This window comes from Myotis brandtii, unplaced genomic scaffold, assembly GCF_000412655.1.
Source record: "Myotis brandtii unplaced genomic scaffold, ASM41265v1 scaffold604, whole genome shotgun sequence".
Taxonomy (NCBI): Eukaryota; Metazoa; Chordata; class Mammalia; order Chiroptera; family Vespertilionidae; genus Myotis; species Myotis brandtii.
Window position 1 is genome coordinate 1,276,164 of NW_005370286.1, and position 14,959 is coordinate 1,291,122.

At 61.7% G+C, this 14,959-nt stretch overlaps 1 protein-coding gene across 2 annotated transcripts in view; it reads right to left on the reverse strand.

Annotated features, from left to right (window-relative positions):
* Positions 1–790: 790 nt before the first annotated feature.
* The window catches only part of STK32C (serine/threonine kinase 32C), a 39,989-nt gene continuing 25,820 nt past the window's right edge, over positions 791–14,959 (reverse strand). The window contains exons 2-12 of one of the 2 annotated variants that reach the window (XM_014550597.1): positions 13,576–13,631; positions 12,391–12,542; positions 11,195–11,368; positions 10,073–10,110; positions 9,888–9,977; positions 9,438–9,541; positions 8,784–8,900; positions 7,157–7,282; positions 6,941–7,072; positions 2,526–2,593; positions 791–1,499 (exon numbers count right to left, since the gene is read on the reverse strand). In XM_014550597.1, coding sequence (XP_014406083.1) covers positions 1,352–1,499; positions 2,526–2,593; positions 6,941–7,072; positions 7,157–7,282; positions 8,784–8,900; positions 9,438–9,541; positions 9,888–9,977; positions 10,073–10,110; positions 11,195–11,368; positions 12,391–12,542; positions 13,576–13,631 — 1,205 coding nt within the window. In that variant the 3' untranslated portion in view covers positions 791–1,351. Of the gene's footprint in view, positions 1,500–2,525; positions 2,594–6,940; positions 7,073–7,156; positions 7,283–8,783; positions 8,901–9,437; positions 9,542–9,887; positions 9,978–10,072; positions 10,111–11,194; positions 11,369–12,390; positions 12,543–13,480; positions 13,501–13,575; positions 13,632–14,959 lie in introns of those variants that run through there. The other variant, XM_014550598.1, reaches the window with a different exon arrangement.

A 14,959-nucleotide genomic window follows, 5' to 3' on the forward strand; every position in this document is an offset into this window, starting at 1 on the left:
CACACCGGCAGGATGGTCATGGTCACGGGGAAGACAAGCCAGGGAGGTCAGGCTGGCCTGGGGCAGCCCGTCTGTCCTGCTGGTCCCACCGAGTTCTGGGGCTTCCTCTGGCTGGATCTGGCCAGGGCAGCCCCCCAGCTACTTCCTGGGGCTCCACTGAGGCTGGCGTCCGCAGCACCACATCCCCTGCCCCGGGAGAGACTGGGTGACATGGAGCCAGACACACGCATCCCTGCCTCCTACAAGGGGAACAGGCTTGCTGTCCCCTGGAATCTCAGATGCTCACGCAGACTTACATGTTTATACAAAACCCCAGACCTCCCCCCCCGCCTTCTTGCCTCTGACATCACAGGTCTCCACCCAGAACTTTCTCTGCAGTCTGTCCCACCCACAGGGCAGCCTGCAGTGCTGCCCACCTCTGGACCCTGGCTTCCCCGGGGGTGTGGGCCTGAGCCCCACCTGGGCACATCACCTGTGCGGACAGCAATCCCCGTACCCCAGCGAGTGGGGTGGCAAGACCCCTCTGCCCGGCCCACCTCCACCTGGCTCAGCCGGCTCCTCGGGATGGATGGCCGTGGTCTGTCCTTCCACAGCCTGGCCCTTTGCCCAGCAGGCACCACCCCTGCCACAGCTCTGCGGCTCCCGGGTGGACAGGCACCCACCCAGAGCAGCGGGACGGGTGCCGGGGGCTCTGTTCAGCAGGAGCCGCCCAACTCCTGGACAAATGTCCCTGAACAGCACGACCACTCGGCAGGCACAGGACGTGGAAAACACCGAATAGGTCTGTAATTCCCAGAGGGGAAAATATGCAGAAACACCGCAGAAAGTGCTGGAACAGTTTGTATTTATAAAACATCCTCGGCCTCCCACCCACAGCCCTCCCCCTTGATGTACAAGAACCATGGGCCCTGTGCCCCTCCCACGCTCTGGGTAGCAAGCTCAGGTGGGGCAGCCGACGGCAGGCCGAGCCTCCAGGCCTATGTACAGCCGAGAGGTGGTGAGAGATGAGAGCGCCTGTCCACCACGCGGCCCAGCCTGTGACCTGCCAGCAAGGGGTCGGGAGGCCGCCAGGACCACCATCACATAATCAGAGCCTCTGGGGGGCAGCGCACTCCTTGTCCACCATTTGACCGCTCTGACAGCCACTTGTCACCATGTGCCTCCGAGAGCCGATGGCAGCTCAGTGGTCAGGCTGTTCCCTGGAAACCGACCAGGACACAGCAGAGCCACCAGCCGGGGTCTGTGCTTGGACCAGCGGGCTGCTCAGTGGGAACGTTGTTGCTTGGCCTGTCCCTCTGGTGCACTGAGTCCCCAGTGCAGCCTGAGTTACCTCCCCAGGGCCAGCGGGCTCCTAGCTGCTCCCCGCCGAGGGGCAGATGGAGCCACACACGGGCAGGGCGGGGCTCGCGTCCTCACCATCCGCCAAGGCCTCACCGTCCACATCCCCCGCCTCGGGAGCGGGCAGGGCCTCCCTCGTGGGGTCCTGGCTCCTCCTCAGCCTGGTGGGGAAGCACAGGGAGGGGCTTTGTGCAGCCTCCCCAGCAGCCCAGGGACCGCTGGTCTGAGCACTCCAGTACATCCCTGGCTCAGGGGCCCTGGACACACACCAGGTGTCCGGCATGTCCTGGACAGGCTGGCCCAGCAGGGAGTGGATGGTGGCTGTGGGCGGGTCGGGTCGTAGGCCTGGTGGGTTGCGGGCACTCAGCCCAGCAGCACCTCTGACTATGAGCCCAGGGCTGGGAGCAGCAGGGGTGGGGAGTCTCAGTTCACTTCCAGCCAGAAGCTGAAAGGAAGCCTCGTTTAAGTGCAAGTTCTGGGGTCAGGAATTTTGGGGCAGGCTTTTCAAAGAGCTTGGACAAGTCCCCTTCTTACCCTGGCTCTGGCCTCCAGGATAGTGGTCAGTGTCCTAAACCAGTGCCCACCTGTCATCCTGTTCACTGAAGCAGGACAGAGCACTGACTGATCCTGCTCCCCTTCCTGGCTGGAGCTCAGAGCCACCTCCTCCAGGAAGCCCTCCGTGCTTTGCCCTGCCACTCCTGCCCCTGGGCCCACAGCACTGGGCTTTATCCCCCAACTGTGGAGGTGTCGCAGCTATTCGGGGCCTGTTGTATCTCCCTGCCAGCCAGCCATGACCTTTCTGTCCCACAGTCCGACACACAGTCAGTGTTTGCTCAGTGAGTGTGTGACTGACTGAGGGGAGGCAGTGGATGTGCAGGAGCCATGCAGGCAGGAGCCACCAGCCCTTGTCTGGGAAGTCCACTGTGTGTCTGTCTCCCAGGACATTCTAGCCATTGGCCCCAGTTTAGGACTAAAGGTTCTGGAGGAGCCCCTCCTGTATGAGCCTGAACGTTCGCCTCCCCTCTTCCTCCCAGGGCCAATGCTCAGACCCCCCAGGGGGATAGGGCCAGGTTTCCTGGGTTCAAGACCTGGGTGGCCAAGAAAGCCTTGTCCCATTTCCCCAAACTCCTCTTTGCCCCCATCACCCACTTCCTCCCCCCTGCCCCCCTCCCCACACACTCACTCACTTTTCTCTGTTAAAAATCACAAAGTCTTGCTGGATCGCATCAAGGCAGTCCTGAAGGTAGTCATTCTCCTGTTAGTCAGAACGAGTGCTGGATGTCATCAGGTTCTCTCACATCCCCTCCGGTGGGAACACTTCCACCTGGCCTGCTTGTCCTCCCATGGCTGCCCCGCTGGCTTTCTTCCAAAGCCGGAACTATACCCCCAGGCGGTAGAGCACTTGGGAGTTCGTACCTCCCAGGTGACTCTTAGCCAGTGACCGAAGGGTTTCCTGGACAGAATCCCAGCTCCCTGCCTCAGGTGGACGCTGACATGGAAGGCCGTGTCCGAGTGACCAGACTTGGTGAGAAACGACACCTGGCTTGGCTCCCTCCCCTCCCCGCCTTCCTCCAGGCCACTTCTCACTTGGGCACCAAATCCCACCTCAGGGTCCGCTGTGAGAGGACCTGCCCTGAGGCAGTCACCACAGGGGCTGCCCCGAGAAGCGGCCTCAGGACAGGCCTTGAGTTGGGTCCCGCACTGGCCAGATCAACGAGGAACCATCACGGGTGCCACGTGGACTGTGAGTTGGGAGGGTGCACGCAGCTGTGGCATTGGGGACAGAGCGGGAGGAGTCGTCACATGGACATGGGCCTGCTTGGCCCATGCTGGGCACTGGGGATGCACGTGCGAGAGACAGGCTCAGGTCGAGATGAGAGCAGCGGGATTTCAGAGAAGGCTGGGCTGCCAGGCTTGGGAAGTTCCTGCATCAAAGCCGAGGCCCTGATAGGGAAGGCTCTGGGCTCAGTGGATACGCCTGGGCCGGGCCGGCTCAGTGGATGCAGGTGGGTGCCTTGCTGCCCCTGCACAAGGGGCCCTCCCTGCTGGAGGAGAGCAGCACCCCCTCCCCCACATGCCTGCAGACAGGCTGGGCTGCAACCGCACAGAGGCCTTGAAAGAGTATTCGCCCCTCAGGATGTGCCTCGGCCTCCCCTCCGAGCCTCAAAACAACTACCAGTGTCCCATGGCCCGAGGGGGAGGTGCTGAGGGGGGGTGGTGCTGGGCCTGGGTGGGAGGCTGTGGACGAGGTGAGGCACAGGCCATACGCTGGTTCAGGAGAGTCTTGCCGTGAGGGCATCCCCCCAAGACCTGGGGGCTAGTTCCCTGGCAAGAGCCCCTGGAGAGGGTTCCCATTCCACTCAAAGAAGGAAGTGAGGGGCTCAAAGAGGAAGTGAGGGGCTCAGGGAGGAAGAGAGGGGCTCAGAGAAGCTGCAGACTCGGGCGCAGAAGAGGGGGCTGGGCTGGGGACTTTGCAGGAGATGCATCCCTGCCGGGGCCCGTGGGGATGCTGTAACGTGAGGGGGAGGACCCCACCCCTGGCCCCACACTCACGGACTGGGGGCTGTCCCTGCTGCTGTCCCGGGACCTGTTCTTGGCCAGCCGCTTCTTCTTCTTGTGCAGGGGCCTGGACTCCAGGATCATCTCCTCCAGCTCGAAGGTGGGGTCGCAGTGCAGGCGGCCTTTCTGTGGAGGGACAGGGCGCCGAGCTCACCCACGGGTGCCGTCAGCCACCCTGGAACCTCTGTCCAGACTGGCGTGCAGACTTACGTTGGGCACAAAGCCCGGCTCCACCTTCTTCTTGCTCAGGTCATCCCACAGCACATTGGCCAGCCAGGGGGTCTCCTTCATGTCCTGGAGGCTGGAGACACGGTGCCTGGGGTTCACAGTGAGGAGCTGGAACAAGGCCCACATCAGATGGTGCCTGGCCCGAAGCCCAGCAGGACCAGGCCCAGCAGGACCAGGCCCAGCACTCCCTGGGGCGAGCAGCCTGCCCAGGCCAGGGCACCCGTGCAGGTCTCGCTAGAAGGCCTGAGGTTTGGAAATTCAGGGTCTCAAGGGTCAGGCAAGCATCCTGGTCAGTGCAGTGATGTGGCCAAGGGGACAGTCTGAGCGGTCTGGCTCAGCCCCTAGAGTCCAAGGAGGCACAGGGCACATGGGGTCTGCAGGATGTTCTGCTAAGATTCACCAGCAGGTGGCAGACTCGGCCTGGCTAACTGCAGAGGACAGACAGTACCACCATCACAGCCACATGAGGCCCTAAGGCAGTGGTTCTCAACCTTGGCTGCACATTAGAATCACCTGGGAATCTTTTTAAAATCCTGATTTCTGGGCCTCATCCTCCAGAAATTCCGAATATCAACAGTACGACAATTGAAATTTCTTTTGAGAGCCCAATTTTTTAAACGTAAACTATATAGGTAGGTACATTGTTATTAAATTCATTAGGGTACTTCTAAGGCTTAGGAGGAGCCACACTCAAGGGGCCAAAGAGCCGCATGTAGCTCGCAAGCCGCAGTTTTCGGACCACTGCCCTAAGGTGTGTGTGTGTGTGTGTGTGTGTGGCCATGGAAGCTTCACCAGGCCTGGGTCTTGGTGCAAGGATCATCGCCACTCCCTACTAGGGCTTCTGGGGGCCAAGGTCCCACTGTGAACCACCTGGGCAGGTATGGGCAGAGTTCTGTGGGGCGAAATCTAGGTTAAGAGGCTCCATTAGCTAAAGAGGCCTCTAGCTGCCTGGCTATACTCCAGGGTCAAAGATCTGTGGGCAGGAGCCAGGGCCTGCCCAGGAGGACCCTGTAGGCCAGGACTCGGGGCCCCACAAGTCCAGCACATCCTCCCACCCCTGGTCCCACTACACCAGGGTCTTTAAAGTGAGGCTCTCCGAATAGGCAGCTGTGGGGCCCCGCAGCCCAGCCCCTACCCCGAGGAATGCACACTGGTGGCAACACATGGCCCCCCACATCCCTGCAGGCTGAGGGCCCTGGGCTGCTACAGACACGCTCAGGCCTTGGGAGGTGCAGGGGGTCCCGGGTCTTCTGTGCTTGCTCCCGGGGGTGGCCAGGCCATTGGCAGCAGGCACAGGGGCAGAGGAGGCCAGTCCCATACCCTCTCCCTCCAGCACACACAACGCGTGACCTGCACCGGCTAACTTCTCTGCCTGCGTCTCAGTTTGGGCATCTGTGAGGCAGGGTGATAACCAGTGTTGCAGGACCAGCTGGTGAGGGTTACACTAGCTCCCAGCCAGGCTACTATAGGACAGAGTCGGACGGACAGGGAGCCTGCCGGACAGACATGCAGGAACCAGATGCCTCCTCGAACCAAGGCTCCATGCCACACTGCACATTAGAATCACCTGGGAATCTTTTTAAAATCCTGATTTCTGGGCCTCATCCTCCAGAAATTCCGTTTCTTTGTTACTAATGTTGTGGCCCCACTCCATAACAAAGAAACAGAATTTCCGGACCCACAAGGACCCTGTAGGCCAGGATTCGGGGCCCCTCAAGTCCAGCACATCCTCCCACCCCTGGTCCCACTACACCAGGGTCTTTAAAGTGAGGCTCTCCGAGTAGGCAGCTGTGGGGCCCCATAGCCCAGCCCCTGCCCCGAGGGATGCACACTGGTGGCAACACCATGGCCCCCCACGTCCCTGCAGGCTGAGGGCCCTGGGCTGCTACAGACACGCTCAGGCCTTGGGAGGTGCAGGGGGTCCCGGGTCTTCTGTGCTTGCTCCCGGGGGTCCGCACTGGCCAGATCAACGAGGAACCATCACGGGTGCCACGTGGACTGTGAGTTGGGAGGGTGCACGCAGCTGTGGCATTGGGGACAGAGCGGGAGGAGTCGTCACATGGACATGGGCCTGCTTGGCCCATGCTGGGCACTGGGGATGCACGTGCGAGCGACAGGCTCAGGTCGAGATGAGAGCAGCGGGATTTCAGAGAAGGCTGGGCTGCCAGGCTTGGGAAGTTCCTGCATCAAAGCCGAGGCCCTGATAGGGAAGGCTCTGGGCTCAGTGGATACGCCTGGGCCGGGCCGGCTCAGTGGATGCAGGTGGGTGCCTTGCTGCCCCTGCACAAGGGGCCCTCCCTGCTGGAGGAGAGCAGCACCCCCTCCCCCACATGCCTGCAGACAGGCTGGGCTGCAACCGCACAGAGGCCTTGAAAGAGTATTCGCCCCTCAGGATGTGCCTCGGCCTCCCCTCCGAGCCTCAAAACAACTACCAGTGTCCCATGGCCCGAGGGGGAGGTGCTGAGGGGGGGTGGTGCTGGGCCTGGGTGGGAGGCTGTGGACGAGGTGAGGCACAGGCCATACGCTGGTTCAGGAGAGTCTTGCCGTGAGGGCATCCCCCCAAGACCTGGGGGCTAGTTCCTGGAGAGGGTTCTCATTCCACTCAAAGAAGGAAGTGAGGGGCTCAGAGAGGAAGTGAGGGGCTCAGAGGGGAAACCAGAGGCTCAGGGAGGAAGAGAGGGGCTCAGAGAAGCTGCAGACTCGGGCGCAGAAGAGGGGGCTGGGCTGGGGACTTTGCAGGAGATGCATCCCTGCCGGGGCCCGTGGGGATGCTGTAACGTGAGGGGGAGGACCCCACCCCTGGCCCCGCACTCACAGACTGGGGGCTGTCCCTGCTGCTGTCCCGGGACCTGTTCTTGGCCAGCCGCTTCTTCTTCTTGTGCAGGGGCCTGGACTCCAGGATCATCTCCTCCAGCTCGAAGGTGGGGTCGCAGTGCAGGCGGCCTTTCTGTGGAGGGACAGGGCGCCGAGCTCACCCACGGGTGCCGCCAGCCACCCTGGAACCTCTGTCCGGACTGGCGTGCAGGCTTACGTTGGGCACAAAGCCCGGCTCCACCTTCTTCTTGCTCAGGTCATCCCACAGCACATTGGCCAGCCAGGGGGTCTCCTTCATGTCCTGGAGGCTGGAGACACGGTGCCTGGGGTTCACAGTGAGGAGCTGGAACAAGGCCCACATCAGATGGTGCCTGGCCCGAAGCCCAGCAGGACCAGGCCCAGCAGGACCAGGCCCAGCACTCCCTGGGGCGAGCAGCCTGCCCAGGCCAGGGCACCCGTGCAGGTCTCGCTAGAAGGCCTGAGGTTTGGAAATTCAGGGTCTCAAGGGTCAGGCAAGCATCCTGGTCAGTGCAGTGATGTGGCCAAGGGGACAGTCTGAGCGGTCTGGCTCAGCCCCTAGAGTCCAAGGAGGCACAGGGCACATGGGGTCTGCAGGATGTTCTGCTAAGATTCACCAGCAGGTGGCAGACTCGGCCTGGCTAACTGCAGAGGACAGACAGTACCACCATCACAGCCACATGAGGCCCTAAGGCAGTGGTTCTCAACCTTGGCTGCACATTAGAATCACCTGGGAATCTTTTTAAAATCCTGATTTCTGGGCCTCATCCTCCAGAAATTCCGTTTCTTTGTTACTAATGTTGTGGCCCCACTCCATAACAAAGAAACAGAATTTCCGGATTTTTTAAACGTAAACTATATAGGTAGGTACATTGTTATTAAATTCATTAGGGTACTTCTAAGGCTTAGGAGGAGCCACACTCAAGGGGCCAAAGAGCCGCATGTAGCTCGCAAGCCGCAGTTTTCGGACCACTGCCCTAAGGTGTGTGTGTGTGTGTGTGTGTGTGGCCATGGAAGCTTCACCAGGCCTGGGTCTTGGTGCAAGGATCATCGCCACTCCCTACTAGGGCTTCTGGGGGCCAAGGTCCCACTGTGAACCACCTGGGCAGGTATGGGCAGAGTTCTGTGGGGCGAAATCTAGGTTAAGAGGCTCCATTAGCTAAAGAGGCCTCTAGCTGCCTGGCTATACTCCAGGGTCAAAGATCTGTGGGCAGGAGCCAGGGCCTGCCCAGGAGGACCCTGTAGGCCAGGACTCGGGGCCCCACAAGTCCAGCACATCCTCCCACCCCTGGTCCCACTACACCAGGGTCTTTAAAGTGAGGCTCTCCGAGTAGGCAGCTGTGGGGCCCCATAGCCCAGCCCCTGCCCCGAGGGATGCACACTGGTGGCAACACCATGGCCCCCCCCGTCCCTGCAGGCTGAGGGCCCTGGGCTGCTACAGACACGCTCAGGCCTTGGGAGGTGCAGGGGGTCCCGGGTCTTCTGTGCTTGCTCCCGGGGGTGGCCAGGCCATTGGCAGCAGGCACAGGGGCAGAGGAGGCCAGTCCCATACCCTCTCCCTCCAGCACACACAACGCGTGACCTGCACCGGCTAACTTCTCTGCCTGCGTCTCAGTTTGGGCATCTGTGAGGCAGGGTGATAACCAGTGTTGCAGGACCAGCTGGTGAGGGTTACACTAGCTCCCAGCCAGGCTACTATAGGACAGAGTCGGACGGACAGGGAGCCTGCCGGACAGACATGCAGGAACCAGATGCCTCCTCGAACCAAGGCTCCATGCCACACACCCCTGTGCGTCTGGCGGGCCTGTGCTCTGGGAGGGGCTCACCTTCCGCAGCAGGGCCACCATCTCCTTGGACCAGGAGGGGACGTACTGGACGCTCACAGTGCTGAACAGCTGCACCAGGGACTCCATGGCATCGCTGGAGTGGATGTCGTAGGGCCTCTGGGCAGAGGAGGCGGCGCTGTGCTGGTGTCTCACCGTGACCCAGAGCGCCCGGCAGTACCCACCCCAGTGCAGGCATGGCCTGAGCACGGCCCCTCCTGGGAACAGCCAGGAGGAGAAGCAGGTGCCGGGGCTGGGCCGCACCTCCCCTGAGGGACTGACCAGAAGAGGCGCTGACCAGGCCTGAAGGAGGCACGTCCTCCTCAGGGGCAGATGGATGGGCCCCGGAGGCCAGGCGGAGCTGCCTTCCTCGGGGTGGGGTCCCTCGGAGCCCCAACCAGGGGATGGGGAAGGACAGTTCCAGGCCCAAAGCCCAGAGCACAGGCCCATCACTGCCCGGGAAGCCCCAGCGACTCCCCCCCAGCACTCCCTCAGGCACTGTGCGCCCACCCGAGCATGGGTGGCCTCGCTGACGCTGATGTCCCTGAACCCCTGGGGTGGGGCAGCCTCATCCCTCCCCAGGGCACCAGGGCCACCCCTGGGGATCACAGCCGGCTCGGGGTCTGGGGCTGAGCCTGGGGCCGAGGAGCTCCGTACCCATCCACGCAGCAGCTCGTAGGCCATCACCCCCACCGACCACCAGTCCACCTCGAAGGAGTAGCCGGTCCCACCGTTGACGAAAGACTGGAAGATCTCCGGAGCTTTCCAGAAAGGGAAGGAGAGGCTGAGCACCCTGACCCAGGCCCCAGGGCTGGCCCCTCAAGATGGGGCCTGAAACCAGGCTGCCACCGGAGCTGACCGGGAAGCGCCCTCAGCTGTCATCCTTCCCCACAGACCACCTGGTTCAGTCCCGGTCCCACAGCCTGCGAGCACCAGGTTATCTCATTGTCATACCCATAACCCTCTCGTGCGTCACTTGTCTTCTGCACGGATCAGACACGCTGTTCTGTACATGGCTGCTCTGTGCCTGTAGGGAAGTGACCTGCCCACCGGCCACAGGCTACATGGGAATCGGTGGCGGGCAGGTGGGTGCGGGGCCTGGCTCACCCATGTACGGCTTGGTCCCAGCCAGTGCGGTCGCCCTCTCCCCGTCCTTTATGATGGTGGCGATGTTGAAGTCGGTCAGGTGCGCGTGTCCTGCGAGGAGGGAGGACAGCACCGCTGTCCAAAGGACCGGAGATGCGCCCTGAGGGCAGAGCACTCACCCCTCGCGGCCTCAAGCCCCTGCTCACCTTGCTCGTCCAGCAGAATGTTGTCGGGCTTGACGTCTCTGCAGAAAGAGCAGAAAGTGGGGAGACATCCTTCCTGCTCCTGCCCGGTAACCCCGGCAGGGCTTGGGGCTCCCCCGAGGGACCTCCAGCCAGCAGAGGCCCAAGAGGCCTGAGATGGGCCCTGGGAAGACTGAGGGCCTAAGGTCCCCTCCCCACCTGGTGACATTCGGACGGAGCTGGGCAGACCAGCCGTCCTGGTTCCTGGGGGGCTGCCTCCAGGCCCACCTTCTGGACCAGACAGACAGCAGAGAGAAGCCCAGCAGTGGACAAAGTCCCTAGAGGACAAGCAGGCCCCGACTGCCCAGGCTCACCCTCTCCCAGAGCCCCGAGCTGCACACACTGTGGACTGGGGCCTTCGCAGGCCCAAAGGTGACCAGATAGCAGGGTCCCCAGGCAGAAATGCAGAATCACAGCGATCTGACTTTATAGTAAACCACACAGTGAGCTTTTTCTTTCTTGTCCTGTGACTGCAGCTTTACTTCCCTAATTGCATCTGCTTTAAGTGAAAGTTAACATTCGTTTGAATTCCCCAGGGATATGGCAGGTGGACAAATGAGATCCTGCAGTTAAACACACCAGGTGAAGGCTGCCCCAACGTGGCCAGACTCCGGGGTCCCCGAGAGCAGAAATGCAGAATCACAGCGATCTGACTTTATAATAAACCACACAGTGAGCTTTTCCTTTCTTGTCCTGTGACTGCAGCTTTACCTCCCTAATTGCATCTGCTTTAAGCGAATGTTAACATTCGTTTGAATTCCCCAGGGATGTGGCAGATGGACAAATGAGATCCTGCAGTTAAACACACCCGGTGAAGGCTGCCCCAACGTGGCCAGACTCCGGGGTCCCCGAGATCCAAGGCCTCTGTGTGCCTGGCCCAGCTGGGGCTGCTGGGGTAGGACCTGCCCCCAGGTGGACATCAGCTATGCCGCTGGGGGGCTGGCTTGGAGCCACACCTGGGGGCAGGTCTGCGGGCAAGTTTGGGGCCAAGCACGAAGGAGGTGTCAGGTTCTGCCGAGGGTGGCACCCCGCCGGTGGAGTGTCCCTGCGGCCAGTCCTGCCCAGTCCTGGCAGGTGTGCGCACACCTGTGGATGATGTGCTGACTTCGCAGGTAGTCGAGGGCCAGCGCCATCTCGCAGATGTACAGCCTCACGGTGTCCTCGGAGAACTGGACGTTCTGCTGCAGGTGGTAGCGCAGGTCCCCGCCCAGCAGCAGGTCCACCACCATGAACATGTCCTCCTCGTCCTGGAAGGAGTACCTGTGGGCAACAGGGGAGGCCCTGGCACATGCATGGCTGGGGGTCACCCCCCAACCCCTACTGTGGAGAGCGGCCACGGCGTTTGGACAGGTTCAAGCCTCAGACTAATGAGAGGGCACGGTCCTCTCATGGCAAAGCCACGTGCAAGTCCCAGCTTGGAGGGCAAAGCCCTCCCAGCACAATTATAGCCAAAGTCTATGGTTGTGAGCTTGACCTTATGGTCCAAACTGTGGTCCCAGGTGGCTGAGTGATACAGGCTGCGGGAGGTGCAGCAAGTGCTGCCAAAACAAAGCTTGATAGAGTTCAGGTGCATGTAATTGAGTAGATTCGAAACCCGCGAGAACATTGTAAACATCTTGACCACGCCCTGACTTTGCCTCCTGGAATCTGCTATAAAATAAAGACTCGGCTTGCAGGCTGTGGCACTGTCTCTCCATCAGAGAGCAGCATCAGCCCCAGCTTTATTCTCTTGTCTGTCTTTTCTAATCCTTCACTGCCCCTCCTCAGGTTCACCGCTGGCCGTGCTGAGCGCAGCACACCCCACATTCTACAGGAGCAGCGCCCCACCGCTTCAGCCCTGTGAGCACCCTGATGCCCAGGGCCCTGGGGGACCACACCCCACCTGTGAGCGCATTAGAAGGCACCAACCCCCCCACCCCCCGCCAAGAGAAGGTGATTGGGGGATTCAGGAGCACTTCCAAGGAGGAAGGAGGGTGACCTGCTGTGGCTGCAGGTCCCCACCTCCTAGGGCTGGTCTTGGGGCCCATTTTGTGGAGGAAATTCAGGCCCCCAAACTCTCCCCCCACTGGCATTTTGCCAGAAACTCTGTGGGTCACAGGCCTCCTCTGTGGGAAAGCCCAGGCCTCTGCAGGCGGGGGAGCCCTCAGGAACGCAGGTACGGTGGACACCTGGGCAGGGGGCTGTGAGTGGCTGGGGAGAGGGAGGAGGGGCTGGGGTGCCCGGTGTCCCAGGTCAGGAGAGCGGGGAGCAGCATGTCTCCGGAGGTGCGGGGGCGGGCTCACCAGAGGTTCACCAGGAAGACGTGCTCGATCTCCTGCAGGATCTCCAGCTCCCGGAACACGTTACGGACCTCGTCCCGCTCGATGCACTGCTGCTTGCTCATGTACTTCATGGCGTACATCTTCTCCGTGTCTCGCTTCTGCACGATGCACACCTGGAGGCACAGGGCGCGTCAGCACGCTGCCCCGATTCCCATCCCGGCCCCTGCAGGCTCCACTTTGAAGTGACTGCATGTAAGTCTCTGGAGGGACCCGTCTGCTGTGCACAGGCGCCTTCCGAGAGCAGGCAGGTCCCAGGCCAGAGCACAGCAGGGAGGGGCCCTACAGGCCTGTGCGGGTGCCCGCACCCCACACCAGCTATGACCTGGGCAGGGGTGTCACCCTCCTCAACCCCAGGGTCCCCTTCCCAGGGCTCAGAGCAGCAGAAGGCTTGGAAAGTTGTTGGGGAATGAACGAGAGGACACCTTGGCCAGAGCCCTGCACCCAGGAAAACCCCAGGGTGGCAGGCCCCACCCAGCTCTCGGGTCCCCTGAGCGCTGGCCTGCAATGCCAATCAGCAACCCTGGCGCTGCTCACACGGTTGGTTGGTAGAGAGGATCAGGGTGAGGTGAGGACTGTGAGAAACCAGGGCTGGGCTCCCTCGTGGCCAAGGAAATTCAATCAGATCAGAGACAAAGGTCTCCCATGGAAGTAGGATTAATGCACAAGGTCACAGGCTGCACAGCCAGCGCTGTGCCCCCCATTCGAGTCATGGGGAGACCTCGCAAGGAGAGAGAACCCAGAGCCATTTCTAAGGGTCCCCACAGCCTTCGGTCTCCAGGTCTTCAAGGAACAGGAGCCAAGGGAAATGGAAGATTCTGGAACTGGAGGTCCCAGGTACCTCACCCAAAGGCAGGTGATCTGGAACTGACCGGATGTCTCAACGGACATCAGTGTCTCCTGCCAAACCTGCTGGATCCACCCCTTTGGTGAAACCCACCTCCCCTGGCCTAGGAGAGCATCCTGGGAAACAAAGAGGCTTTCTTCTGAAGGTGTTCATCACCGTGTTATTTGTAGCAAGAGTTTCCAACAACCTCCACAGGCCCCGCCTTACCTTGCCGAAGCTGCCCTTCCCGATGTGTTATTTGTAGCAAGAGTTTCCAACAACCTCCACGTCCAACAACCTGGCCTCCGCAGGCCCCGCCTTACCTTGCCGAAGCTGCCCTTCCCGATGGCCCGCAGGATCTGGAAGTGGTCGAAGGTCACTAGGAAAAACAGGGAGCCAGGTGAGGTGGCAAGAAGGCCCGGTGCCACCACAAACCGCTGGATGCCCCAGCAGGTCAGTTGTGGGGGTCGTCGTGGCGCTGGCTAGAGGCTGACCTCAGGCTCCTGTGCAATGTAGGGAGGGCTCCAACCAAGGCAGAGGGGTGGGCCCCAGGGGGGCCGTGGAGCCCCCTCTTCCAGGTCTCATTGTGGGGCAAGGCTGGGCTGCCCCACCTACAGACAGAATGGCATGAACCTCTGTGCCCAGTGGCCCCCATGAAGGCTGCTCCCAACCAAAAAAGACCCACAAATAGGAGGTCCTGGGACCCTCAGGGCAGCCCAGAGCCTCGGAGGCAGGGGGCGTGCTTGCCCTGAGGGGTCGCTGGATGGGCTGGAGGGGAGCCTGGCCCCGCCCCAGGATTAATCACTGGGACACCGCCAGTCCGAGGGGCGGTCCACAAGGCCCGTGAGAAGCCACAGTTCTTATTTCTGCCGCCTTTCTGGGCAGCGGGCCCCTCCTGGAGAAAGGGGTCCGTGGAAATCACTGCTTTTCTGATGGCTACAGCAAGACGCCCATGAGCGTTCACCCTGTGGCGCGGACAGGGGTTGACACGTGCTCTCAGGGCTCCTGATACTGTTCAGAACCAGACACCTTCTCCTTACACAGGAGACGGGGTTCCTCAACCGCACAGGCCTCTCCCCTTCAGCACCTCTCAGCCCCCCAGACAGGGAGCCGGCTCCGCCCAGGGCCCAGGCCAGCCTGGCTGTGCCCCCAGGTCTCCACCCTGCGGGTCTCTTCCCACCCAGGTCTCTGCCCCCTACACCCTCAGACTGTGAGCGTTCCCATGGATGTGAAGCCTCGGGTCCAAGCCCCAAGCCCCAAGCCCCACAAGCAAACCCTTCTGTCCCCACCCCCGTGTCCTGGGGGCCTCCGTCCTCTCGCCCTCTGACCCTCCACCGTCCCGGACAGACCCATGGCCTCACTGGGCCCTGCGGTCCTGCTGGGGGCACCAGGAGCCCCCCAAAACCTGAGGTCCTCCAGCACTCAAACCTGTCCGGGAAGGGGCCGCTCCTCCTGGGCCGTTTGGGGCTGACCTTGGCTGTTTGACAGAGGGCTCTGGCCACAGGTCTGTTTGGGAGGCTGGGCCCCAGCGAGCGAGTGAGCCAAGGTGGGAGGCTGCAGGGACCACAGGCGAGGCCTATCACCGACCCTGGGAGGGGACACGCGCGTGTGGGCGCAGACGCTAAGCCGGCACACGGCTCTCGCGCCCGGTGCTGGGAGGGGGTTGCTACCTTTTACAAGGTCTCAGGGAGTCATTTGTGAAGCTGA